Raw genomic sequence first — 27275 nt, 5'->3', positions numbered from 1 at the left:
AAGAATGTTCCTTCAATGCAGGACATTTAAAACTGTGTATTTGAGGTTTGAAAAAGGCTTCTGAAGTTTGTAATTTCCACTTTGAACTTTTCCTTTACGAAAAATGTAACAAGCCCTACAAAAATGTCCGTTAATGATAATCCACATAATAATTCACATTTCCTGTTGATGCAGGGTTATTTTCCTGCAGTAGCAAACTGGCTCAAATTAAGATCCTACATCTTTATGCTGGTACGCTGGTGACCAGTGTCCAAAACACAATGAAGGCTGGTCACCAGCAAAAAACACAGCGAAGGCAGGCCACCAGCAAAAACACAGCGAAGGCAGGGCCCTGTGGATCTCATTTCCAGTGTGTGTGTTGTTGTTAATGTGTGTCAGATGCCGCTCAGTCTAGATCTCCTCATCACTCCTCACCTCCAGCCAATTAGACTGTCCCCATGCACCCCACCCTCTTCCCATGCACTGATCATGATTGGCCAGATGCTCCTAGCTAGCCCAGCACTGGCCAGTCGGGTCCGTTGCATCCTCTCTCAAGCATATAAGAGCACGAGCCGGGCCCAAACTGTGCTTTTCCAGTCCGAGATCACGGTTAGCATGGGATACGTAAACAGTATTGCATGTAGTTTCTCATTCCTGTTATTATGTTACTACTGATATTGTCTGCAATGATTAGTCACTGTTTACTAATTCCTATTTATTTACATTTAGTCTTTGCCATTATTCGTAATGTGCTATTGCCATCCTCGTCATCAATATGGTGTTACTATGTAATACATGGTTATTAGGTCGTTATTAGATACCATCCTTGTTCGAGTATTTCGGTGTAATATCCAACTGTTTATTGCAGCAGTGAATTATCATACAGTCCTTCCTATTGTGCTCCTGAAGTTCTATGCCATTACATGGTTATAGCTCATTTATATCATCCATTCCATACTTTGTTCTTTTCAGTGCACTCTGCATTACAGAACCATCCCCACGTTCATCTTCCTCGGTGTGTTTAAATAAAAGTTGCTGTGTGTGTTAACTCTTGGGCTGCTTCATTCCCCTCTAACCGGGAAGGTGTCAGTGGGTCACAAACCAGTCAAATACGTAGAGCCGGGTCACTCTCTGTCAACCAGTGAAGGCACCAGCAAAACACAGCGAAGGATGGTCACCGGCAAAAACACAGTGAAGGCTGGTGACCACTGACCAAGGTGACCAGCCTTTGCTGGTATATGATGGTTTTTTTCAGCAGGGAAACACAAGGCAGGAAGTTCATTAACACCAAGCAGCCAAATCATTCAGCTCTGTAGTCTTTACTCTAGCTAAACACACACACACACACACACACACAATTACTCCTCAATGATTAAGCCATGCTTATTAATCTAAACCAGCAGTCTTTCAGGTGGCTCTGTGGAAGCGGGGTGGTGTGTGAAGGTGGCCGAGCTGTTAATTGAATCGCAGGGAGGGATCCATGCAGGGGCTGGAGCTGGGTGGATACATGAGAAAAGGGTGTCCACACAACCTGTGTGTATGTAGGATTATGTTGCGATGTGAAGACATGAGGGCTTATCAGCTTCTCATTGGCCAGGCTGGTGGGACGAGGAGGTGAGGACAAGGGCTATTTTCTTCACACTCAGATGCAAAGATTGGAATGGAATTGCCACAGCAGACAGATAGTGATGGTTTCTGAAACCCCGGACTGCAGCGTAGCAATAACAACCTTCAGCTGGCTGGGAGAGATGGGAAAATCAAGCTCGTAAAGATGACACCGTATGCAGTGGCTTGCGAAAGGATTCACCCCCTTGGCATTTTTCCTATTTTGTTGTCTTACAACCTGGAATTAAAATGGGTTTTTGGGGGGCTTGTATCATTTGATTTACATAACATGCCTACCACTTTGAAGATGCAAAATATTTTTTATTGTGAAACAAAAAAACTGAAAACTTGAGCGTGCATAACTATTCACCACCCCCAAAGTCAATACTTTGTAGAGCCACCTTTTGCAGCAATTACAGCTGCAAGTCTCTTGGGGTATGTCTCTAAGCTTGGCACATCTTGCCACTGGGAATTTTGCCCATTCAAGGCAAAACTGTTCCAGGTCCTTCAAGTTGGATGGGTTCCGCTGGAGTACAGCAATCTTTAATTCATACCACAGATTCTCAATTGGATTGAGGTCTGGGCTTTGACTAGGCCATTCCAATACATTTACATGTTTCCCCTTAAACCACTCGAGTGTTGCTTTAGCAGTATGCTTAGGGTCATTGTCCTGCTGGTTAACCTCTGTCCCAGTCTCAAATCTCTGGAAGACAAACAGGTTTCCCTCAAGAATTTCCCTGTATTTAGCGTCATCCATCATTCCTGACCAGATCCCAGTCCCTGCTAATGAATAACATCCCCACAGCATGATGCTGCCACCACCATGATTCACTGTGAGGATGGTGTTCTCGGGGAGATGAGGGTGTTGGGTTTGCGCTAGACATAGCATTTCCCTTGATGGACAAAAAGCTACATTTTAGTCTCATCTGACCAGAGTACCTTCTTCCATATGTTTGGGGAGTCTCCCACATGCCTTTTGGCGAACACCAAATGTGTTTGTTTATTTTTTTTCTTTAAGCTATGGCTTTTTTCTGGCCACTCTTCTGTAAAGCCCAGCTCTGTGGAGTGTAAGGCTTAAAGTGGTCCTATGAACAGATACGCCAATCTCTACTGTGGAGCTTTGCAGCTCCTTTAGGGTTATCTTTGTGGTCTCTTTGTTGCCTCTCTGATTAATGACCTCCTTGCCTGGTCTGTGAGTTTTGGTGGGCGGCCCTATCTTGGCAGGTTTGTTGTGGTGTGATAGTCTTTCCATTTTTTAATAATGGATTTAAATGGTGCTCCGTGGGATGGTCAAAGTTTCTGATATTTTTTTATAACCCAACCTTGATCTGTACTTCTCCACAACTTTGTCCCTGATCTGTTTGGAGAGCTTATGTCACGCCTTGGTCTTAGTATTTTGTGTTTTAGAATATTAGTTGGTCAGGCCAGGGTGTTACATGGGTTTTATGTTATTGTCTTATTGTATTGGTTTTTTTGAAGGCATTGGGATTGTGGTTGATTAGGGGTGTGTTTAGTTTAGGTTTGGCTGCCTGAGGCGGTTCTCAATCAGAGTCAGGTGATTCTTGTGGTCTCTGATAGGGAACCGTATTTAGGTAGCCTGGGTTTCACTGTGTATTTCGTGGGTGATTGTTCCTGTCTCTGTGTAGTTTCACCAGATACGCTGTAATTAGATTTCACGTTCCATTTGTTGTTTTGTATTTTGTAATAGTTATTTTATGTATCGGGATCCTTCATTAAAGATCATGAGTAACCACCACGCTGCATTTCGGTCCGACTCTCTTTTGACAAACGAAGAACGCCGTTACAGCTTATTGGTCTTCATAGTGCCGCTTGCTTGGTGGTGTTGCAGATTCTGGGGCCTTTTGTAACAGGCGTATATATACACTGAGGTCATGGGGCAGATCACGTGACACTTAAATAAAGTCCACCTGTGTGCAATCTAACTAATTATGTGACTTCTGAAGGTAATAATTGGTTGCACCAGATCTTATTTCAGGGCTTCATAGCAAAGCGGGTGAATCCATATGCTCCCACCACTTTTCAGTTTTACATTTAAAATGTGTTTTATTTTTTTTAAACAAGTTACTTTTTCATTTCACCAATTTGGTCTATTTTGTGTATGTCCATTAGATTTTTATTTGGATTTCATGTATTTAAATTACAGGTTGTAATGCAACAAAATAGGAAAAACGTCAAGGGGGTGTATGATTTTTTGCAAGGCAATGTAGAGACCACCAAACCAAACTTTCTTCCAAAGCTCCCAACAAATCAACATTACCTCAAAATGAATTTAGTCAATAAGCCACACTATCAAACTTCATATCTACAATGGTTTAACTTTGAAGTCCGCCTCCAAATCCTACTCAGATACGCTAATGTGCAGTGTGTCCATTGAGATTGTGTACAGTGCCACAGCTATTCACACAAGCTGCATCTAAAAGGTCGCTAACCAACTAAAAGGGAGAATTAAAAGGGTCATTGCACGTGTTGTGACATTGAGAAGTAGCTAGCTAGTGCAACAGTGAATAGAGGGCAGCGCCCTATGTGAACACTAATGACAGATTCTTTATTGAATGACCATAACGGTGCTCTCTCCCCAAAGACATATTACCACATTCCTTTTACGGCCACAGAGGCGGAGAGAAGATCCGTAAGTAACAGCTTTAAGGAACTGTTGGATTGGGGTGAATCGAGCAGAGGAAGGTCAAAGATGTACCTGCCACGTGAGGCGTGAGCGAAGGGCGTCTTCTACTGCATTATTGACACGGTATCAGACCCAGGGCTGGAGAGAGAAAGAGAGAGAGAGAACACAAGCCAGCTTCACGTGGCCTTGATCACAGGTGCCAAATACAGAGGTTGTTTCCACAGTGTGGGCATATGCTATAGGTCTATTGGTAGGGCCCTGTGTTTAGGAGAATCATGTCACACAACCTTGTTTTTAACATTTATTTAAAAGCTTTTTCATCAAACTGTCCACTTTTCTTTTTATGTCAGATGGTCCTGCACAATCCTCAGACAATTGCTTTCATTTTTGGTGTAATTCTCATTTCTGGAAAAGGCTTCAAATAAAAAGGTTCAAATCTAGGTCATGTGACATGATAGTCCAAAACACAGGGCCTTCCCTACTCCCTGGTATTCAGAGCACACCCAATTGGCTGAGCTCAGACTTTCCAGCTGTATGTTCGAAGAATCCAATGTGTCATACAAGAAAATCCATTCCTTGCATGTCCCTCCCCCCCATACAGAGCAATGCACAGGTTTCTCGTCATTCCCACCTCAAGAAGAATGTTACCGTACACGGGCAGAATAACGCAAGTGACTAAAAACAGGGCAAGACACAGAATCACACGGGGGGGTTGGGGTGTTTAATATAATGTTTAATGTTAAACATATTTGCAAAATATGTTCAACTGCAAAACTGAACAGATAGTTCCTACACTAGCAACATAGCACTCCATTTGGCGGTAGCTGCAGTCCATTCTGTACAAAACAGCAACAAGAGAACATGAGATGACAGTTTAAAGAGCGAGTTGAAAATATTAGTACCACATCTATTAAAAAAAAGTATAATAAAATAAAAAAATTCAATAGCTTGACACAGCAGCGGCTAAACTTAGAAATTCAGTCCAGCTGAAAGAAGTGTGCACTCCACGTGTTATAATATGTGACACCCTATAAGCTAAGTGTCATGTAAGTGTTATAAAGTGCCTTATCGGGTTGCCAGAAGGGGGCATGGCACATAGTCGGATGGTGGGGGATCTAGCTCCTCTTTCACATCGAACATAAACACCCCCTTCCCTCCCTCCTTCCCCCTCGGCATGGCTCTGCGTTTCACGCCCACTGAAACTATAGCAAGCTCTAAGTCCTGCGCCCTCGTGATGGCGGTTGACATCCCTGACATTCGAGGCAAGCACTGTTTACAAGAGAGAGGGCGGGGCTTCCGTATGGACCGCACGGTTGCCTGTTTCAAAACACAGTCAGGGTCGTCACATAATTGGGCTGGGAGAGGTGGTGCCTGGTCCTCTCTGCTGAAAAACAAAACTGACCTTGAGCAGCCGCCAGCCCCACCATGCGAGCCAGTAGCCAGCCCCACCATGCGAGCCAGTAGCCAGCCCCACCATGCGAGCCAGTAGCCAGCCCCACCATACGAGCCAGTAGCCAGCCCCACCATGCGAGCCAGTAGCCAGCCCCACCATGCGAGCCAGTAGCCAGCCCCACCATACGAGCCAGTAGCCAGCCCCACCATACGAGCCAGTAGCCAGCCCCACCATACGAGCCAGTAGCCAGCCCCACCATACGAGCCAGTAGCCAGCCCACCATACGAGCCAGTAGCCAGCCCATGGCTGTACGTCAAAGGGTTCAAACAGAAACAAAAGAAAAAACGGGGCGTCTCGATGCCACATTTCGAGCATAGTGAACGAGAGAAAAAGACAAAGCAACGTCATCATTTCAGGAAAAGTAAGAAGGGAGGGGGTTAGAACAGTCTATGATGGGTTAGAACAGTCTATGGTCAACGCAGTCCCCCTCCAGTTAGAATCCTCACAGAGGCCCCAACGCAGCCTCTCACTCTACCCCAATCACCCCTTACCCCCACTAATTGCTCCTCCCTCAGTCTGAATGGGCCCCAGGACCCAAAAGGAACGTCCAGTCTATTTTGTACTAAGGGGCCAATGGAAAGGGCACTGCCCGACACAGCACAGATGAGATCAACATGTAAACAATCCTAGAATACTCTTTGGTTACAAATAATGTTTCAAAAGTATCCAGTTACAGAACATCAAAGCAATTCCTTTATGAAGGCCACATAAGTAAGTAGCCCTGTTCGAGACAGGCTCCTGTCCTATTGGCCGTTCGGTCTCCTGTTTCTGGAGCGTGAGGCAGCTTGAGGTACAAATGCACTCCCTGGACAGGACGCTAGTCTATTGCAGGCCACACAACTTCCTTCAAATGGAAAGGATATATAGAATTCAGTTTCAAGTCAGTGTGTGGGAGAATTATGAATGGAATGATATCCAGTTGAAGGGAAACGTGAATTGTATCTCTTATGTCAGTGTACAGTGCATTCGGAAAGTATTCAGACTCCTTGACTTGTTCCACATTTTGTTACATTACAGCCTTATTCTAAAATGGATTGCATTTTTGCGTGTAGATTGATGAGGGGGGGAAAAAACAAAAAAATTTTTTTTAGAATAAGTCTGTAATGTAATAAAATGTGGAACAAGTCAAGGAGTCTGAATACTTTCCGAATGCACTGTGTATCGGTCTTCTGTCTCTCTGTATGTCTTATTCAAAGAAGGGCTGGAAGCATGAAGGAGAAAGCAGAAAACAGCCGATGTCCTGGAATTAGGAACAGCCAAGTCAATTCTCCTGACGACAAGGAGATCTGTTAAGCTTGACTGCCGTGGCTCACTCACACGCTCTCACTGACACACATGGCGATTGGGCCATGTCAGTGGCTCCATCCTCAGCTCCCCAAGGGGAGCCTCAGGAGAATTTTGCTGCATGGCTGCAGTGTCACATGCCTCCCTGCCTTGCCGTACCCTGCACCGTCCACGCCTCAGTTTCACCACTATCTTCTAAACCCCCAGTCATTAGCTACAAGCCAAGGGAAAATGTCCCATTCTAGTCTAGCAGCAAAGGGGATGAACCATTGTTAAAACTAAATTGGTTTTGCCAGAGACAGGGCCTAAAAGAAGCCAAGCTAAGGCATCAGGGGCGGTGCCAGACGGTTCCCAAATACAGCCCTGGCTTAAAACAACCAGGACAAGCCCACACTGCTGCTATTTCTGTGGCCAAGCCCAGTGCGGCTTTGACGGGTCAGCCCCCGTTACACACTGCGCTTCAACACTTCTTCACAAGTCAGGGGAGGTGGCGGAGGGAGAGACTCTCGGGAAAAAAAAAATACCCCCCCCGGCACCCAGATGCACTTTCCCTTGACGGCCACAGTGACCCCCTAAAAATGGACAATAATTTCAGCCCAGCACGTAAATCTGAGGCTGCAGCCAGATAAGCAGACAGTGTTACAGTGGAGCAGCTGATCTACACTGACTGGAGGCTGACAGAAACATGGACGCCTCGTCTCAGCCCTGCCTGCAAAGCACTGGATTACCCTCCTAGTCAGGAGCCCAATTCTCAAAGACAGAGACAACAACCAACCTAATTGTTGTCTGTATACTCCCCTATGGATTTTAAGCCAAGAGCAGCCCTGGAGCCATGCAGGGAGGTAGTTTAACAGTTGCTGTTTTGGGATTTACCACCCAGAGGAAGAAGAGAAAAACCTGTTTCCACAGTAGCCAGCAGGGGGAGGCCAAGGGTCCAATAGGGGATCCTATAATGACAGTAGTCTATTTATAGAACCATTGAATGAGAGAAAGTGTATTTTTAGAGCTGCGTAGGGTTCTGTCATGCTAGGGATAGCGGTAGCTGCAGGGAGTCACTGCATCAAATCCCTGTTGACAACCCGTCCTTAGCATCAAGGTGACAACCACAAATGCGGAATACGCCACACACACACGTTTAGATGTCATATGGAGGACAGCACGCGCCACACAGTAGCATTGTTTGGTTAAGTGCAACCCTAAAAGCCCTTACGTCCGTTTACACTTGATTACCCTCCATTCTGGTGCGCGCTTAGTGAAAGCTATGTTATAATAGCTTTCTAAAAATGGGTCACCGTCTATGTGGCTTTTCCTTAAAATGCATCTAAAATTCAGAAACTGCACCATCTTAGAGCCGCATACAAATCCTGTCCTGAGCCAACATGGTAAAATGGAGGTGAATATCTGAAAAGCTGTATACCCAGCTTGAATTCTGTATTATCCAGGCCACACAGACTATTCTGCAGCAATCAGCATAACAATGACACTGCTGCACCAACAGAGCAGAGCTGTGCTCCCTTTCAAACTGTTTTTGGCAATACTGAGTCATTTCATCTTCCATAGCTCATTTCATCAGAACACATGAAAGCCTGATGTGCGGCTCTGCCTGCTAGGGGTAAATAAATAGAACACTTTTTTTTTTTTTAAACACGGCATAGGATTATCCCTGACAGTAGACTTACTGAGCAAACACATTCTCATTAGATAATATTATGAAGCAGATCGTGACAGTCAAATTAATTATACACGACAACACTGTTACGATATGAACATGTTTAGATTGTGCAACATCCACCAGAAGCTTAACATCAATACTGACTGAGGTAATAATAAAGATAATGAAGCTAAAGCCTACAAAAGCCATCTGTTAGGTGAGAGTTGGTGAGGTATGCCCCCTTGTGGCCAGCTCGGAGAAGACACAGAGTTCTGCCTCGTCTCGACCAGACAGCCCAGATACAGCAGCAGCAGCAGGTAACGTCTTGCCTTCTCACTCTGCTCTGACATTTGGACCAATGAGAAGGCGCCGCTAGCACGACAAGTACTATGCTATTAAAGCCATAACAACCCGAATGATACAATTGCTTTAATAACAGATGTTTGCTGCCGTTTGATATCTGGAATCAAGCCAGCTATTCATTTGAACAGGACTTCTCTGATCCACTCTCCCCCTTTTCTTATTTGATCAATCTAGCATTAATGTTTTAGTATGCCGACCTCATTTCTTCTACGAAATCATACAACTATTTTGCCTGAGCATATATTGCATTGCTGTCAATGTCAGTGGCGGATTCACTGTTGACGGTGCAAAGCGGTACATCACATAAATGGAGTCAGGGTCGTGTACATATGTCCATCAGTTTAACTGCCAGCGCCAGTTGAGCGAGAGATCCGCTCAGTGGAGAAGCTTTGTCAGGTAGGTAAAATATTCACAAGAACCAATTCCCTTGCCACAGACTGCCTGCTCTCCTTCATCCTCATGCTGTGCTGAGGCATTGCTACCTGCCTGCCAGTCAGTCATTTTCTGTAGGAGAAAGCAGCATTTCACCCCTGGTTCCTGGTGACGGAAGCAGCCTCCCACTTACATGCTTCTAATAAGTGCTGCAGTCGAGGGCTTGGAGCACTCTACATGCAAATGCCTGGTGCACCACTTCACACACACACACACCTGTCATCTAATCCATCACACACACACACATCTCTTTCTCGCCCTCCTGTAGATGTAGGCTTCAGTGAGAGTGCTTCTCCTGCTGAGCAGAGGTGCGTGGGCAGCGATGGTTGAGTGGCGTCTAGCACGGACTGGCTGGTTGCCCGGGGCAACCCTAGTGGTAGGGGGTGGTGGGCGACGTAGATGTAGGCACCACTGCCAGGTAGTTGGAGGGAACATAACCCCTCTGTTCCCGCACCTCCACCAGGCTCCAGTCGCGGCTTCCCCTCTTGTCGTGGGGTTCCAGCACTCGGATTGGTTCCCCCGCCCTCAGAGAGACCTCGTGACTGCTCCTCGCCGTGAAGTCATAGCCTGCAAACACCTGCAACGATACCGCGGTGGACAGACAGAGTTAACAAGGCTTTATTATCGAGCATGGTGATCTAAGAGAGGTTGATGTCCTAGCAGCCTAGCAGGGCTAATTGCTGTTTTTAGCCTGGTGGTCGGGCCAACGCCATTAGTAAACACAGCTCTTCTCTGGACAACAGGACTTTAGAAAGTTGGGCCATCAGCAGGGCATGTAAGTGCAGTTTAGGGCTCCGCTGTGAGGCCTGTGAATGTAGTGGACTTATAATCACCTTCAGTCTCCTCTGCTCACAAAGGCACAGAAATGACAGACTCAAAATGGACCACCCAAGTTGAAGAATTCAAGCCTTAGGGGGATTGTCACCTGCCTATGATTAGTGATCACACTTCCAGCGGTACATGATGATGGCTGGCTATAAGGGTATGATAAATGCCTCCCAAAGGTCATGAGGAGAATCACTCACTTTTACAACTTGTGACATTTCTTTCTTTTTAATAATGCATTTGAGCCAGTTGTGTTGTGACAAGGTAGGGGTGGTATACAGCCCTATCTGGGAAAAGACCAAGTCCATATTATGGCAAGAACAGCTCAAATAAGCAAAGAAAAACAACAGTCCATCATTACTTTAAGACTTGAAGGTCAGTCAATGCGGAAAATTTCAAGAACTTTGAAAGTTTCTTCAAGTTCAGTCGCAAAACCATCAAGTGCTATGATGAAACTGGCTCTCATGAGGACCGCCACAGGAAAGGAACACCCTGAGTTACCTCTGCAGCAGAGGACAAGTTCATTAGTTACCAGCCTCAGAAATTGCAGCCCAAATAAATGCTTCAGAGTTCAAGTAACCATGTATAAACCAATGTATACTGATGTTTGAAGAGCTAAAACAAATCAATTAATAAAACACTCAGAATAGGGTTTGGGGAACTCTGCGTACCAACACTGCTGACAAGGGTAAGCAGCCAATTTGGAGTTTTCCACCAAAAACCCTCACACGCATCTGATAGGGTTTGACTGATGGGATGCTGCCTCCCCACCCCAATTGCATACACCCATCATCCATTTCCCTGACACACAAAGCAGAGCAGGTAGTCAGATGTGCTTTAACAACCTGCCACTCAGAAACCACCCACCCCTCACACTGCTCTGGCCCTCTTGTCACTCACCCGTGTGAAGTTGCCCCTAGATGCTAATCTTGGCTCAGATTAGCATTTTTTCCCCCCACCTATGGTTAAGGGATTGTTCACCCAAGTTACACAATTACATTGGTTTCCTTAGCCTGTAAGAAGTCTCTGGACAAGGTAATGACATCAATCCATGCATTGTTTCTTTTGTAACTCCTTTGACAGCTCTTTTGTAATGTTTCCAGCATGCTAACACTATAACACTGCTAACACTATTTTATCATTTGTTTGTGCCACAAATGCTATTCAAGTCATGGGAGTAAATGTTTCACATGTCATGTCCAAATCATCTGAAAAGTATCTCACGTTGATTGTGAAGCTCAACAAAATCACTTCAAATCAAAACTTTGTCACATGCCCCGAATACAAATGTAGACTTTACCGTGAAATGCTTACAAGTCCTTAACTCTTCTTGAACTGCACTGTTGGTTAAGAAAATATGTAGACTAAAATCAAAAGTTACGATAAAAAGTAACACAATAAGAATAACAAGGCTATATACAGGGGGCACCGGTACCGAGTCAGTGTGCAGGGGTACAGGTTAGTTGAGGTAATTTGTACATGTAGGTGAGGTGACTATGCATAGATAATAAACAGCGAGTAGCAGCAGTGTACAAAAGGGAGGGTCAATTTAAAATTGTCTGGTTGCGGTTGTATTAATTGTTCAACAGTCTTATGGCTTGGGGGGGGGGGGGTAGAAGCTGTTGAGGAGCCTTTTGATCCTAGACTTGGCGCTCTGGTACCGCTTGCCTGCGGTAGCAGAGAAAACAGTCTATATCTTGGGTGACTGGAGTCTCTGACAATTTTATGGGGTTTCCTCTGACACTGCCTATTATATTAGTCCTGGATGGCAGGAAGCATGGCCCCAGTGATGTATACACTACCCTCTGTAGCGCCTTACGGTCAGATGCCGAGCAGTTGCCATACCAGACAGTGTTGCAACCAGTCAGGATGATATCGATGGTGCAGCTGTAAAACCTTTTGAGGATCTGGGAACCCATTCCAAATCTTTTCAGTCTCCTGAGGGTGGAAAGGTTGTTGTGCCCTCTTCATGACTGTTTGTTGGTGATGGACACCAAGGAACTTGAAACTCGACCCGCTCCACTATAGCCCCATCGAAGTCAATGGGGACCTGCTCAGCCAACCTTTTCCTGTAGTCAACGATCAGCTCCTTTGTCTTGCCCACATTGAGGGAGAGGTTGTCCTGGCACCACACTGCCAGTTCTCTGGGGAGGGGACTAAGTACTCACCCCTGAGGGGCACCAGTGCTAAGGATCAGCGTGGCAGAAGTGTTGTTGCCTACTCTTACAACCTGGGGGCGGCCCGACAGGAAGTCCAGGATCCAGTTGCAGAGGGAAATATTTAGTCCCAGAGTCCTAGCTTAGTGATGAGTGATGAGCTTCATGGGCACTATGGTGTTGAACGCTGAGCTGTAGTCTGGATCATCCAATTGCTCTCTAGCAAACTTCAGACGGGCCTGGACATGTACTGGCTTAAGCAGGGGGACACGTCTGGTACTGCAGGATTTGAGTGCCTGGCGGCGTAGTGTGTTACTGATGATAGGCTTGTTACTTTGGTCCCAGCTCTCTGCAGGTCATTCACTATGTCCCCCCGTGTGGTTCTGGGATTTTTGCTCACCGTTCTTGTGATCATTTTGACCCCACGGGGTGAGATCTTGCCCCCAAGATAGAGGGAGATTATCAGTGGTCTTTTATGTCTTCTATTTCCTAATAATTGCTCCCACAGTTGATTTCTTCAAACTAAGCTGCTTACCTATTGCAGATTCAGTCTTCCCAGCCTGGTGCAGGTCTACAATTTTGTTTCTGGTGTCCTTTGACAGCTCTTTGGTCTTGGCCATAGTGGAGTTTGGAGTGTGACTGTTTGAGGTTGTGGACAGGTGTCTTTTATACTGATAACAAGTTCAAACAGGTGCCATTAATACAGGTAACGAGTGGAGGACAGAGGAGCCTCTTAAAGAAGAAGTTACAGATCTGTGAGAGCCAGAAATCTTGCTTGTTTGTAGGTGACCAAATACTTATTTTCCACCATAATTTGCAAATAAACTGATTGAAAGAAGAAAAAAAATCTAATTTTGTCTGTCATAGTTGAAGTATACCCATGATCAAAATTACAGGCCTCTCATCTTTTTAAGTGGGAGAACTTGCACAATTGATGGCTGACTAAATACTTTTTTGCCCCACTGTAGGTCTAACAGTTTGGGTCTAGAGTGTCTCCCCCTTTGAAGAAGGGGGTGATCGCGGCAGCTTTCCAATCTTTATGAATCTCGGATGATACGAAAGAGAGGTTGAACAGCCTAGTAATAGGGGTTGCAGCAATGGCGGCGGATAATTTTACAAAGAGAGGGTCCAGATTGCCAGTCAGATCTGGAGTGAACCAAGGGCTATATCTGTTCTTAGTTCTACATTTTGTGAAAGGGGCATGCTTATTTAAGATGGTGAGGAAATTACTTAAAGAACAACCAGGCATACTCAACTGACGGGATGAGGTCAATATCCTTCCAGGATACCCGGGCCAGGTCGATTAGAAAGGCCTGCCCGCAGAAGTGTTTTAGGGAGCATTTGACAGTGACGAGGGGTGGTTATTTGACCGCGGACCCATAACTGATGCAGGCAATGAGGCAGTGATAGCTGAGATCCTGATTGAAAACAGCAGAGGTGTATATGGAGGGCAAGTTGGTCAGGATAAAATCTATGAGGGTGCCCATATTTACAGATTTAGGGTTGTACTTGGTGGGTTCACTTGACAGTTGGTCCGCGTATGCTTTGAGCACACATCCGGGTAATCCGTCTGGCCCAGCAGCTTTGTGAATGTTGACCTGTTTAAAGGTTTTGTTCACATCGGCTACCGAGAGTGTTATCACACAGTCATCCAGAACAGCTGGTGATCTAGTGTTGCTTGCCTTGAAGCGAGCATAAAAAAGGCATTTAGCTCATCTGGTAGGCTCGCGTCACTGGGCAGCTCACGTCTGGGTTTCCCTTTGTAGTCCGTAATAGTTTTCAAGCCCTGCCACATCCGACGAGTGTCAGAGCCGGTGTAGTAGGATTCAATCTTAATCCTGTATTGACGCTTTGCTTGTTTGATGGTTCGTCTGAGGGCAAAGCGGGATTTCTTATAAACGTCCGGCATTAGTCTCCCGCTCCTTGAAAGCGGCAGCTGTAGCCATTAGCTAGATGCGGATGTTGCCTGTAATCCATGGCTTCTGGTTGGGATATGTATGTACAGTCACTGTGGGGACGACGTCGTCGATGCACTTATTGATGAAGCCGATGACTGAGGTGGTGTATTCCTCAAAGCCATTGGATGAATCCCAGAACATTTTCCAGTCTGTGCTAGCGAAACAGTCCTGTAGCGTAGCATCCGTGCCATCTGACCTCTTCCGTATTGAGCGAGTCACTGGTACTTCCTGCTTTAGTTTTTGCTTGTAAGCAGGAATCAGGCAGATAGAATTATGGTCACATTTAACAAATGGAGGGCGGGGGAGAGCTTTGTATGCATTTGTGTGTGTGGAGTAAAGGTGGTCTAGGATTTTTATTTCTCTCTGGTTGCACATGTGACATGCTGGTAAAAATGAGGTGAAACGGATTTAAGTTTGCCTACATTAAAGATCCTGCCACTAGGAGCGCTGCTTCTGGGTGAGCATTTTCTTCTTTGCTTATGGCCTTATACAGTTGGTTGAGAGCAGTCTTAGTGCCAGCTTCGTTCTGTGGTGGTAAATAGACGGCTGTGAATAATATAGATGAGAAGTCTTGGCAGATAGAGTACCTTATGATAAGCTGTAGACCACACTACCTCAGGCGAGCAATACCTCGAGACTTCTTTAATATTAGACATCGCGCACCAGCTGTTATTGACAAAAACACATATACACCCCACCCCTCGTCTTACCAGAGGTAGCGTCTCTGTTCTGCCAGTGCATGGAAAATCCCGCTAGCTCTATATTGTCCGTATCGTCGTTCAGCCACGTCTTGGTGAAACACTTAGATGTTTTGAACATGCTAATATCGGTCCAATGACTTGAATGGGATTTGTGCCACAAATGCTAAAACGTTAAACAGTGCCAGGGGAGGAAAAAAAAACAAAGCATGGATTGCTGTCATCTAGTCTATAGACTGCTTACAGGGTAAGGAAACCAATAAGTCATTTTGTAATTTGGGTGAACTATCCCTTTAAGATTAGGATTGGGGACACTGATCCTAGATCTGTACCAAGGGGAAACTTTACCAGGGAGTGTCACTTACCTGGAAGCAGGGCATGGTCATCGACAGAGTCCTCACGGGTTGGGGTGTATCAGGGGAGAAGGAGTGTCGCCCGACGTCAGGGGTGTAGGAGTGTCGCCTGACACCTCCAGCACAATCCATGGTAGTGACTGTCAGATGTGGGGACGGGGGAGGGTCCATGGTCACCTGGTGGTAACGCACCAGTTTGGAGGAGGGGACGTATCCTCTTGGACCTAAACACAGATTGTGTAATAGATGATCATAAAACATGAGTTTATCAATTTTATACTGTAATAAGATACGTTAAAAACCACATATTGTTCAATAACTGATCTAATCGATTTGATAGATAGTAAGTGTTTAATTCTATGAGTACACAGCCAGCAGTAACAGTAAACAACCATGAGATGTCTCCACTAACTGGTGGTGACTGAACCAGAATTCCAGTTTGGTATTCACTGCTACATTGAAAGACAACTCAACACATTGACTAACTAAAGCACCGACTTTCCTTTAGAATGTGAAGCAGTGTGTTATTTTAAAAGATCATCCCCTCAAGTGAAAAGGTGAGATATCCTGGAGGTCTTACCCCCTGCGTCGACCAGCCAGCGGCGCCTGTCCCCCCGTGAGTCCATCTCACTGATGATGGCCACCAGCGCTCCTCTGTTCAGGCTCAGGTCCAGGTCTCTAGTCCCCACCACATGACCCGTCAGCTGGTAGATCTTGCCTGAGCCGTGCTTGTCTGTCAGGACCTTCAGACACTTCTGAGACACAGGGCTGAGAGGCTGGGAGGACACAAAATGAACAGAACAGGGGCGTGCTCATTTACGTACCAAACAGAAGGGAACTGACTGAAACAGGGAGACTACCTGGATTTATCCAATAATAAAATGCTACGTTTTCACTTTCCGTTGCAAAGAGTTGAAACGTTGTGCCCTAATGAACCGATGCTGTACGATCAGGAACATAGTTATGCAGCAATCAAGCAACATACAGTAGTTCAACTAGTTAGCAGCATCAAATAAAAGTGTATTGGTCGTGTACGAAGTTTAGAAGATGTTATAGCGGATGCAGTGAAATGCTTACGTTACCATCTCCTAATGACGCAGTAAAATGTCAAACAAATACACAAATAATCACACACAAAGAAATCAAGAAATGTCGTAACAAATCCAATAGCACTGTCATCCTAATGCAATCTATATACACACCTGATGAAGACATACTAACAATATTACAGCAGTAGATGTAGTGTACGAAACATTAGGAACACCTTAATATTCAGTTGCACCCCCTTTTGCCCTCTGAACAGCCTGAATTTGTCGGGGAATGGACTCTACAAGGTCTCAAAAGTGTTCCACACGGATGCTGGCCCATTTTGTCTCCAATCCTTCCCACAGTTGTGTTAAGTTGGCTGGATGTCTTTTGGGTGGTGGGACCATTCTTGATACACACGGTAAACTGTCAAGCGTGAAAAGCACAGCAGCATTGCAGTTCTTGACTCACTCAAACTGGTGCGCCTGGCACCTACTACCATACCCCATTCAAAGGCACTTAAACATATTTTCTTGCCCCATTCACCTTCTGAAAGGCACACACACAATCCATGTCTCGAGGCCTAAAAATCCTTCTTTAACCGGTCTCCTTCCCTTCATCGACACTGATTGAAGTGGATTTAACAATGGGCATCAATTAGGGATTATAGCTTTCACCTGGTCAGTATGTCAGGGGTAGGCAAACTTGATGTTTTTCATTTAACCAACCTGGAAGACCAGGTGTGTGGAATTTAGGCAATCATTGAACTGATCAATTAGCTGGTCAGGTGTTGTGACTAGTTGGAACAAAATTGTGCAGTACCTGTAGCACTCCAGGAACACGTGTGCCAACCCTCTGGTCTATGTTTTGTACACCCCGTGTGTATTAAGAGTGAGCACTCATTAACACTGGTGTTTGTTCACCTGCTTAGCTTGCCCCGGGGTGACTTGTAAGGTTTATGGCTTTACTATCTCGCCTAAGAGCAGCTAATGAAGTGATCCCATGTCTTTCTAGTGCTGTAGAAATGGTGCCTGTAAGTGAGAGCCATCGCCAGCCACAAATGAGCTACCCATCCTCACTACTGCTGTCATGTATGCCAGTAGATCTGACAGGCTGAGTCTCATTACTATCATACTAAATAGCACCCTATTTCCGATGTAGTGCACTACTTTTGACCAGGGCCCATCTGTTCTGAGGGCTGCTCACACTGCAGACATAAAGACATAAAATATGGGCTGTGTGAGAGGTCTAGATTAGTCTGAGACATGAAACCAGACCCTTTCTCTCTCCTCTTTCTCCTTCACATTCTCATCACTTAAAGTAATGCGTAGTGGTGATGATATGAGCCACGCGTTAGCTGGAGTGAAGTTATTACTGCATTATGACTAAGCAAAATGAATGGCGCTTTCTGTTCTCACTGGGGAGGAAAGGTAATGGAATTTCCAGTTTGCCATTTATGCATGTTGAACAGAAAGTGTGTGTTTTGTGAACGTGACATGTCCTAGTGTGTTAGTTTTGACAAATGCCTTATGCTTAGTTACAGTACTGTCCCCTCAGGCAGCACACCTTCCTCAGAACCTTCAACAGGTAAACAGGTCATCTCGGAACTAAAATACTGCACAATTTGGTTAGTCGCCCGTCTGTCCACGAGAGATTACTCAACAGGTAACACCACAACTCTAAGGCTAATATAAATCACCATCCTGATCCAATTCGGGTTATTCCAAACACATGATGGGTTCAGATAATAAGAACATTTACAGTGAATGGGTCTAGTATGAATCGTCCTGCTGCGTGAGGCTGTGGATGTATACACGCACTGTCCCTGGCGATGTTCCCCGGCAACAAGTCACATCACCACCAACCAAACAACAGATTATAGTGCAGCTTCTGTTGGGACTGACCTGGACAATGGGAGCATTGAGTTGGTCCTCCACATTCCGACACAGAGTCTCCAGCATCCTCGCACCCTCCAATACCGAACACTCTGCCCACTCCCAGAATGCATTTGGCTCCAGGGAACTGTGAGGGAGCTGCAAAGAGAGGTCAGACAAAACAAGTTTAGAAAGATAGTCAAGTTCAACTTCAGCTGCATCTCTGGCCTTTGATTAGTGAGGACTATACCTATCACAAGTGACAAGAAAACTGCAACACAACATGCTTATCTTGGCAACGGAGAAATGCTCACTAACAGGGACGTAAACTATTTTGTGCACACCATTTGAGAGAAATACGCTTTCTGTGCATCTAGAACATTTCTGGGATCTTTTATTTCAGCTCATGAAACATGAGACCAACACTTCACATGTTGCTTTTATATTTTTGTTCGGTGTATAAACAACGGACAGCAGATTCACTGGCTGAAATGGTCAATTGCAATGGTCAGCATTGGTCGTCCACAGACACCCTATACTAAAGTGTATCTTGCTCCCCCCTCTAAACCCTTCTACAGTGACTGTGGTGTACCTACTAACCCACCTGTTGGGCAAAGCCCTGGAAGAGCTGCTCCATGTCTGCAGCCAGGTCCTTGTGCAGGCAGCTGAAGGCCCCCAGCATGCCCCAGAGCAGGGTGAGGGCCAGGCCATTGAACTGGGGCAGCTCGTTGAGGAGCAACGTGTTGATGGTCTTATAGGTGTTAGCCACCGCCTGCTCATCGTAGCTCAGACTGGGCTTCTCTTCGATCAGCTCGTAGTCAAGCAGCTTGTCCAGGCGCTTACGGATCAGGTTACGAGGCCCCACCAGCAGTTCTCGAAGGGCACAGAGGGGCTTGTGGACCAACGTCCTCATCCTCTTCTCCTGGATGTTGAGTGGGGGATGGGGAGAGGAAGAGGGAAATATTAGGGAATAGAGGAGTGGGGGAGGGCGATGGATAGATGAGGGCGATGGATAGAGGAGGGCGATGGATAGAGGAGGGCGATGGATAGAGGAGGGCGATGGATAGAGGAGTGGGGGAGGGCGATGGATAGAGGAGTGGGGGAGGGCAGTGGGAAAGTGAAACACGACCATGGGCGCAATTCAATAAAAATGGTCTGACCTCCCAGCCAACATATTCCGATGCCCATTGTTGTAGCATGCATAACAAAGTGGTACTTTGGCTTGACTCACAAATGTAGGAAGTATCCATTGTCTCAATGCTGCTGTGATTTCCTTGTAGCATATAGCAGGCTTCTCGCCGTCCATGTCAAGGTCAAACTCCTCCGGTCGACAGCTAAGGAATCTCTGTAATAGAACGATGGAAGAAAAGATGCCACATAAACTATATCTAGACACAGGAAACGCAAACAGAAAACTGAGGTAGTCGTCAGAAATGCATGGTTTATGACAGGCAGCGGCTGCTTGACAGTGGGGAGACTCTGCATTCAAATAGGTGCGGCAATGTGAAGGGAGCTGAAAACTTAACACAGATTTTCTTACAACATCTTTACATTTTCAAATGCTCACCACTGAAACATGAGCCAAGTAGTTGTAGTTGACAGCTGGTGAGGAGGATTAACGATCCAACCGTGCTCATTATTTAGTGAGAAGAGAATGTCAAGCTATAAGTGAATCTAAAGGGATTGGGCACTAATTGTATGTTGAGTAGAAAGTCAGGTGTAAACAACGTGATTCCAATGCTGTCATGGTGATGGTCTCCACGGCAAAGGGATCGGGTCTACAAAAGCTCACCTGCAGATGGCTGAGATACGTCTCCACATTTTCATGTAGCACGGCGATACCATTTTCAAGGAGATAGAAAAAGCCCTCCAAGGCATCAAACTCCTCATCAACCAACTGAAATTGAACCGAGGGAAGTTATTAACACAGCAAATTCAATACATTTTTACAGAGATTTAAATAAGAATGTTCTCCCATCCATTGATAAAAAGAGACCCCCAGAGCTTCAGTTTGTGACTTGATGAATAATATGTCTAGAAATGTCCGCAAGGGAATAATCATAACCATGTGACACGCCACCAACATAGCACGTGTCATTGTATTCAACTACTCTCGACATAGTTATGTAATAAATGCTCCCCGGAGGTGTGAATCAAGGTTTGAATACAGCGAGACCTTTTAAGAAGTAAACACTGGTCATGTCATATGTTATCTAAACAGCTTTTCCCATTCCCTATGTTTAATTATTAACCTAAAGGTGCTGAAGAAGGGCGTGTAGCTTCATTTTATGGCTGAGTGAATAACATCAGGAACAGGTACGGAAAGTGCCTTACCTTTGGTGAAATCCCCGTCTCATGCTTGATGAACTGACTCAGTCTGGCAGTCTTCTTTGCGATGCTGTGGCTATTCAGACGATTTATCTTATCCCTTATCGTCAAGGTTTCCGTCTTCTTGTATTTGTCGGCTGTGATGAGAAGACAAGAAATTCTAATATGGGTGTTCAGGAAAAAAAAAGTGAAGGCAACGCCCACAATCTATCAATATCCTTGGTCTGAATAGTAAAACCAAACATAGGATTTGATTACATGAACGTAATAGCCAGCATATGTCCTCACCAACTTCTCGGAAGCGTTTGTACTCATTGATCCTGCAGTTGATGGCTACGGCGGCGTGGGCAGTCTGCTCCAGGAGAGAGTAGGCCGGGTGCCCAGGGTCTGTATGTTTCATGATGGTCTGGAGGATAAGAGGGTAGCGAGCGATCCTTTGGACTGGCATCACCAGGAAGAAGCTCAGAGAGGTAGCATTCACCTCTGGCCTGTACACAACAGTCTAAACATGTCTTTTCTAGATTTGTAAATGTGAGAACGCTGTATTTTGACATCGTAAAACTTTTTTTTATTTTTTAAATGGGGTGTGATATTAAGGGCAATTTCAGTATTGTATTTCAATTGGACGATAGAGACGATGTATGGTACGAACAGGAATGCAGAAAGTGAGACAAAGGTACGTACATTCACCTCTGGCCTGTATCAACACATATACTGTGACAATACTGAAGGATGGACATTGTGACAAAAAGGTCAAAGTTAGCCTGGACCCAGATGGGTTTGTGCTATATGCCCTATTGGGTGTTTGGCATGAAAACGACCATAGATTTGGGGCCAGGATAGGAACAGAAATGCAGAGAGAGAGAGAGATAAACGTACGCTGAGGACTTGATGACTTTCACCATCTCAGTCCACAGGGATTCTTTCTGTTTGTAGCTGTTCTCTAACGCTGTGACGTTGTTGTAGTTGGACAGGTACTCCTTGTAAGCCGACTCAATGTCTGTTGATAGACTGAGGAAGGCGTCACCTGAAGGGTATATGAATCAAGTATTTATGATGTGACATTAATGTACATTTATGCCTCCCATGCAGGTCCTTCATCCGTCCCCATGGAGCGTTGCTAAGGTGATTTGTCACATGCTCCGAATACAACAGGTGGAGACTTTCCCGTGAAATGCTTACTTACGAGCCCTTTCCCAATAATGCAGAGATTTAACAAGTGATAATAAAGGGAGCATAGCTTTCACCTAGAAATGTTTTCTCCACTCAGTGTATATTTGTCTCTCTCTAACCATTCTTGCAGGTTAGAGCTCTGCAGAAGAGACGAATGTTTGAACACCTAGCCGTCCAGCTGCTGAGCGAGGTCAACTAAATAATGGAAAAAAGGAACTCTGACACGCCGGCACTCTTGTTTACTCCACATTGAAATATAGAAAGGGCAAACAAGGTCGCAACAGAGAGAGGGAGTTTGTTTTTCCCATTATTTTGCTGACCTCTCCAAGCAGCTTGACTGCAAAGTGTACTGTACGAAGTGTTTGGTTTGCAACACCATGGCGGGAAATGTGCTAATAGGCTTTTAATACACGCAGGTATGTAGTACACATAATGAGAAGCAGCTGGTACATTTACATTACATTTAAGTCATTTAGCAGACGCTCTTATCCAGAGCGACTTACAAATTGGTACCAATAGACCTGTGAAACAGAGGTGGTTGACGTGAGCCTATTCTTGAATAGCCCCATAGAATTAGTAGGTGGGGTGGTGCAGGTGTGAATATGTTACTAAGTACCTGTGAGTTAGAATCACTAGGTGTGATAGTGTATGTTTGAGGTGTGAAGGTAGACCGCCATGGTAACAGTCCTGCAGTACTGCTCCTGTATGGCTCAGTTGGTAGAGCATGGTGCTTGCAATGCCAGGAATGTGGGTTCAATTCCCATGGCCACCCATTAGTAAATGATTTTGATAAAATAATCTGCTAAATGGCATATATTATTATTATTACTGTATTGTTGCTACTTACACAGGGTCTCCAGGAAGAGAGGATCATGGGGCGTGACCTGCTTCTGGTCCAGGAGGCTGAGGAGGCGTCCCGACACATCAATCACATCCTCTATGTACAGGAACATGCTGTCCAGGTCAGGCAGCTGAGGCTGTGGTGGGGAGGATGGTACACCATTTATCATAATGACTTTACTTCTCCACAAAGGGAATCATTCACCCACCACTACTCTACCTCCTCCTCCGATCCACCTTTCTATCCCTTCTCCTCCCTGTCTCTCACCCTCTGCATCCTCCTCCCTCTTTCCGTCCGTCCACCAACAGTCGCCCTCCTCATCATTACCACTGGCTGATGCATAGACAGGATTGACTTCCAGCCCATAAAATGTGATTTCATCCTGTTTTTACGAGACTCATTTTAAGCACAGCCTTTTATTCAAATACATTCGATGATATGGAAATTTAAATACCTTCAGAGACAGGAAAGGAAATAAAGCATGGTGCTTCAAGATGACAAATCTCTAAGGAATGGTTTATTGACTTTAGACCCAATAGGGTCCATAGTTTTCCCCGGTCAAGTCACATGGTCAGGAAACTCCTAGCCCTGTGCAGTGGTGCAGTAGAAGTACCTGTAGTTTCTGCAGGTTGCTCCTGATGGTGCAGGTGCAGACCTGGAGGAGTCTCAGGTAGTTCCTCTCGGTGTAGACCAGCTCCTCTGTGGCCAGGAGCTGCCTCTGAGCCTCTCTCTCAGCCCTCTCCTTGGCTGCAGCCTCCTCAGCCACAGCCTTCTCTGATGCATCCTCTGCTGGCGCCTCCACAAACACAGTCATCTTTGATAACAGCGAGAGACATATAGGGTCCCCCTCTGTGTCCACTGCCTCACACTCATCCGCTGTTCCCTCGCTCACCTCCGACCTCTTCTCGTTGGCCTCAGCTCTGGGACTTAGAGAAGGAGTATGGTTTCGGGGAGCCAGGGTTGGGGTAGCTGGCGCAGCCCTCACTGGGCTTTCCATGCTGAGGCTGTCTGTCAGAGAAATAGGGGGTTAGCTCCATGTGGGGCCTGAGGTCTACATCCCACCCAGTAGTAGCAGCCAGTGGCAGGGCTATTATAGTGGGTCTGAATGGCTTATACTCTGCATTGTTTCCTGCCCTTTGAGCTGGAACACCATGTGTTCGCACAACATGGTCCTGTTTTTACAAAGCTGTTGCTGCTAAAGCAATTTCCATTTTGAGCAGATTTCAATCAATCAATGTAATCAGGTTTACAGTGCCTTGAGAAAGTATTCAAACCCCTTGACTTATTCCACATTGTTGTGTTAAAGCCTGAATTCAAAATGGATTAAATTGTTGTTGTTTTTAATCACCCATCTACACACAATGCCACATAATGAGAAAGTGAAAACATGTTTTTAGAAGTGTTTGAAATGTATTAAAAAAATATATCAAATTTAGGTACTCAACCCAGAGTCAATAATTTGAAGAATCACCTTTAGCAGCGATTACTGCTGTGAGTCGTTCTGGGTAAGTCTCTAAGAGCTTTCCACACCTGGATTGTGCAACATTTGCCCATTATTCTTTTCAAAATGTTCAAGCTCTGTCAAATTGGTCACTGATCATTGCTAGACAACCCTTTCCAAGGGCGTGCCATAGATTTTCAAGTAGATTTCAGTCAAAACTGTAACTCGGTCAGTAATATTCACTGTCGTATTGGTAAGCAACTCCAGCATACACTTGGCCTTGTGTTTTAGGTTATTGTCCTACTGAAAGGTGAATTCAACTCCCAATGTCTGGTGGAAAGCAGACTGAACCAGGTTCTCCTCTAGGAATGTGTCTGTGCTTAGCTCCATTCCATACATTTTTTATCCCAATGATCTCCCCAGTCCTTAAAGGTAAATGTCACCAATTTTTTAACTTAAATCATCTCCAGCACCACCCCAACGTAAACATGTGAAAATGGCACGTTTCAAAGTTTTGTAGTGTTTCCAATGACATCGGTGTGCATAGGCATTGCCTATTAATTGGTGGATGCCATTGTAAACAGCTTTCTTACACTTCTTTTTACAAAAAAAAAACAACAGATGTGACATTTTCACATAATATGTTGATGTTGGAGTGGTGAAGGAGATTACATTTCCTTTACCGGTTACAATCATACCCATAACATGATCCAGCCACCACTATGCTTGAAAAATATGGAGAGCAGTACTTAGTAATGTGTTGTATTGGATTTGTCCCAAACATAACACTTTGTATTTTGAACAAAAAGTGAATTGCTTAGCCATATTTTTTAGCAGTATTACTTTCGTGCCTTTTTGCAAACAGGATGCATGTTTTGGATACTTTTTTATTCTGTACGGGCTTCCTTTTCACTCAGTCAATTAGGTTAGTATTGTGGAGTAACTACAATGTTGTTGATCCATTCTCAGTTCTCTAATCACAGCCATTAAACTCTAACCGTTTTAGTCACCATTGGGCTCATGGTGAAATCCCAGAGTGGTTTCCTTCCTCTCCAGCAACTGAGTTAGGAAGGACACCTGTATCTTTGAAGTGACTGGTTGTATTAATACACCATCCAAAGTGTAATTAACTTCATCATGCTCAAAGGGATATTCAATGTCTGTTTTTTTAACCCATCTACTGTGCCAATAGGTGCCCTTCTTTGTGAGGCATTGGAAAAACCTACCTGGTCTGAGGTTGAATCTGTGTTTGAAATTCACTGCTCGACTGAGGTACCTTACAGATAATTGTATGTGTGGGGTAGAGATGAGGTAGTCATCCAAAAATCATGTTAAACACTATTATTGCACACAGAGTGAGTCCATGCAACTTAAGCACATTTTTTTTTTTTTAGGCTTGCCATAAATGGTGTATTGTGTGTAAACCAGTGACAAAAAAAATCTCAATTTAATCTATATAAACTCAGGCTGTAACACAACAAAATGTGGATGAAGTCAAGGGGTGTGAATACTTTCTGAAGGCACTATAGGCACCGTCTTTGACTCATTCATGTTATGGGAATACTGACTAGAAATGTGTGGAGTGACAGTCAGTGGATTCAGCAGCAAAATTACTTGAAAAAAAATGTTGATTTAGCTGTGGTTCACCACTGAATAAAAAAGTTAGCAAAACAAAGTGATCTACCTAATGAGTCATAATGTTAATTAATAAAGGTGGTTAGAAATACAGACATTACATACACACCACCATAACAAAACAGGCCTCTGGATTACTAGTTTAATAATCCAACATCAACAACAAAAAATCTCACCTCAGGCTGAAAATATCAAGTTCTCAGTGACAGTGCCAAGCAGAAAACAACCATTAAAGCATATTACCTTGAGAAGAGGCCTTGGATCAGACTCAGCAGGGCTGGCAGGCCAAAGGATTGTGCTGCGGTTGTTGCCTTCGAGTGCCTGGCAAACACACCAACATAGAGACTGGTGTAACTTTCTCCACTGACTCACTCACTAACAGAGCTGTGGCTTGGGTGTGAGTGGAGGCTTGTGGGGGAATGGGGGATGGGAGGGTCAGCGGCATGGGATGTTTGTTGGGGTAAAGTGGGAGGCAGATAGGGAGGTTGTAGGCTTGTAGCAGTGTGGAAAGGCCTGAGCACACACAGCACATATCCTCTCTGTGCTGAATAAGCTGATTGACTGCAGCAGCCGGTGAAAAGGGAGTGACGCCTGCTCAGGAGGAAGCTCATTGGCTGGCACCCATTCAAGAAGAAAGGCTGGCCCGCCAGTAGAGAGACAGCACCATGCAGATTGTGCTTTTGTTTCCTGTGAGAAAACATCAAAGGGAATTCAATGCCAATTGCCACCCAAGTAATGGTAAAGATTTTCCACCTGTAAGAATTTAGAAATGTGTGAGTACAAGACAAAATCATATGGAGTTTACAGTAAATGTTTGTCTTGAGGGTGATGCAATTTGTCAGTTATTTACAGAGAAACAATTCAACTAACAAACATTTCAGGCCCAACAAGGAACTCACAAGCATTGAAAGAAAATGGATCCGAGTTGATAACATTGGAACTGGGCCAAGGAATGCTGTGTAAATTGATTAATTAACAGTTCAGTCATCATTGTGATGACTTGTTAAACAAGGACAGGTGATGACTCATTGCTAATTTTACAACAGGAAACAGCAATAATCCCATGTGTTAAAACGTAAATATTCCATTGACCAGGGAGGAAACTTGGATTCCAGGGATAGTAGGATACGGAATGGCTGATGGGTCGGTCCTAATGATCAGAGGATAAAAATATGTTTCAGACTAAATATCCTCCACTCATCACATCATGATTATCTTCCTTTTTTACTTTGTTTAGGTCATGGCCCATTTCAATGTACAGTATAGCAGATTGTAGAAGAATTACAGTAGGCCTACTACTTCTACAGCAGTAGATTGTAGTACTAGTATACAGTTGACGTCGGAGGTTTACATACACTTTAGCCAAATACATTTAAACTCAATTTGACACAATTCCTGACATTTAAATCTTAGTAAACATTCCCTGTCTAGGTCAGTTAGGATCACCACTTTGTTTTAAGAATGTGACATGTCAGAATAACAGTAGAGAATGATTTATTTCAGCTTTTATTTCTTTCATCACATTCCCAGTGTGTCAGAAGTTTACATACACTCTA

The 27275-nt window shown here is 44.8% G+C and overlaps 1 protein-coding gene across 1 annotated transcript; it reads right to left on the bottom strand.

Moving 5' to 3' along the window:
* Positions 1-6785: 6785 nt before the first annotated feature.
* LOC135526197 (rho guanine nucleotide exchange factor 37-like) lies at positions 6786-26403 on the bottom strand. The gene is made up of 13 exons (XM_064954355.1): positions 25963-26403; positions 23257-23651; positions 22650-22779; positions 21509-21656; positions 20918-21117; positions 20636-20766; positions 20094-20198; positions 19533-19646; positions 18906-19223; positions 18332-18460; positions 15982-16177; positions 15414-15625; positions 6786-9988 (listed from the first exon to the last, which is right to left on the bottom strand). Exons 2-13 carry the CDS (start codon positions 23638-23640, stop codon positions 9782-9784), a joined length of 2274 nt encoding a protein of 757 aa, XP_064810427.1. The 5' UTR covers positions 23641-23651; positions 25963-26403; the 3' UTR covers positions 6786-9781.
* Between the last annotated feature and the right edge of the window lie 872 nt (positions 26404-27275).

This window comes from Oncorhynchus masou, chromosome 32 (genome assembly GCF_036934945.1).
Source record: "Oncorhynchus masou masou isolate Uvic2021 chromosome 32, UVic_Omas_1.1, whole genome shotgun sequence".
In the NCBI taxonomy this organism is placed as follows: Eukaryota; Metazoa; Chordata; class Actinopteri; order Salmoniformes; family Salmonidae; genus Oncorhynchus; species Oncorhynchus masou.
This window is presented reverse-complemented; position numbering and strand designations above follow the sequence as displayed.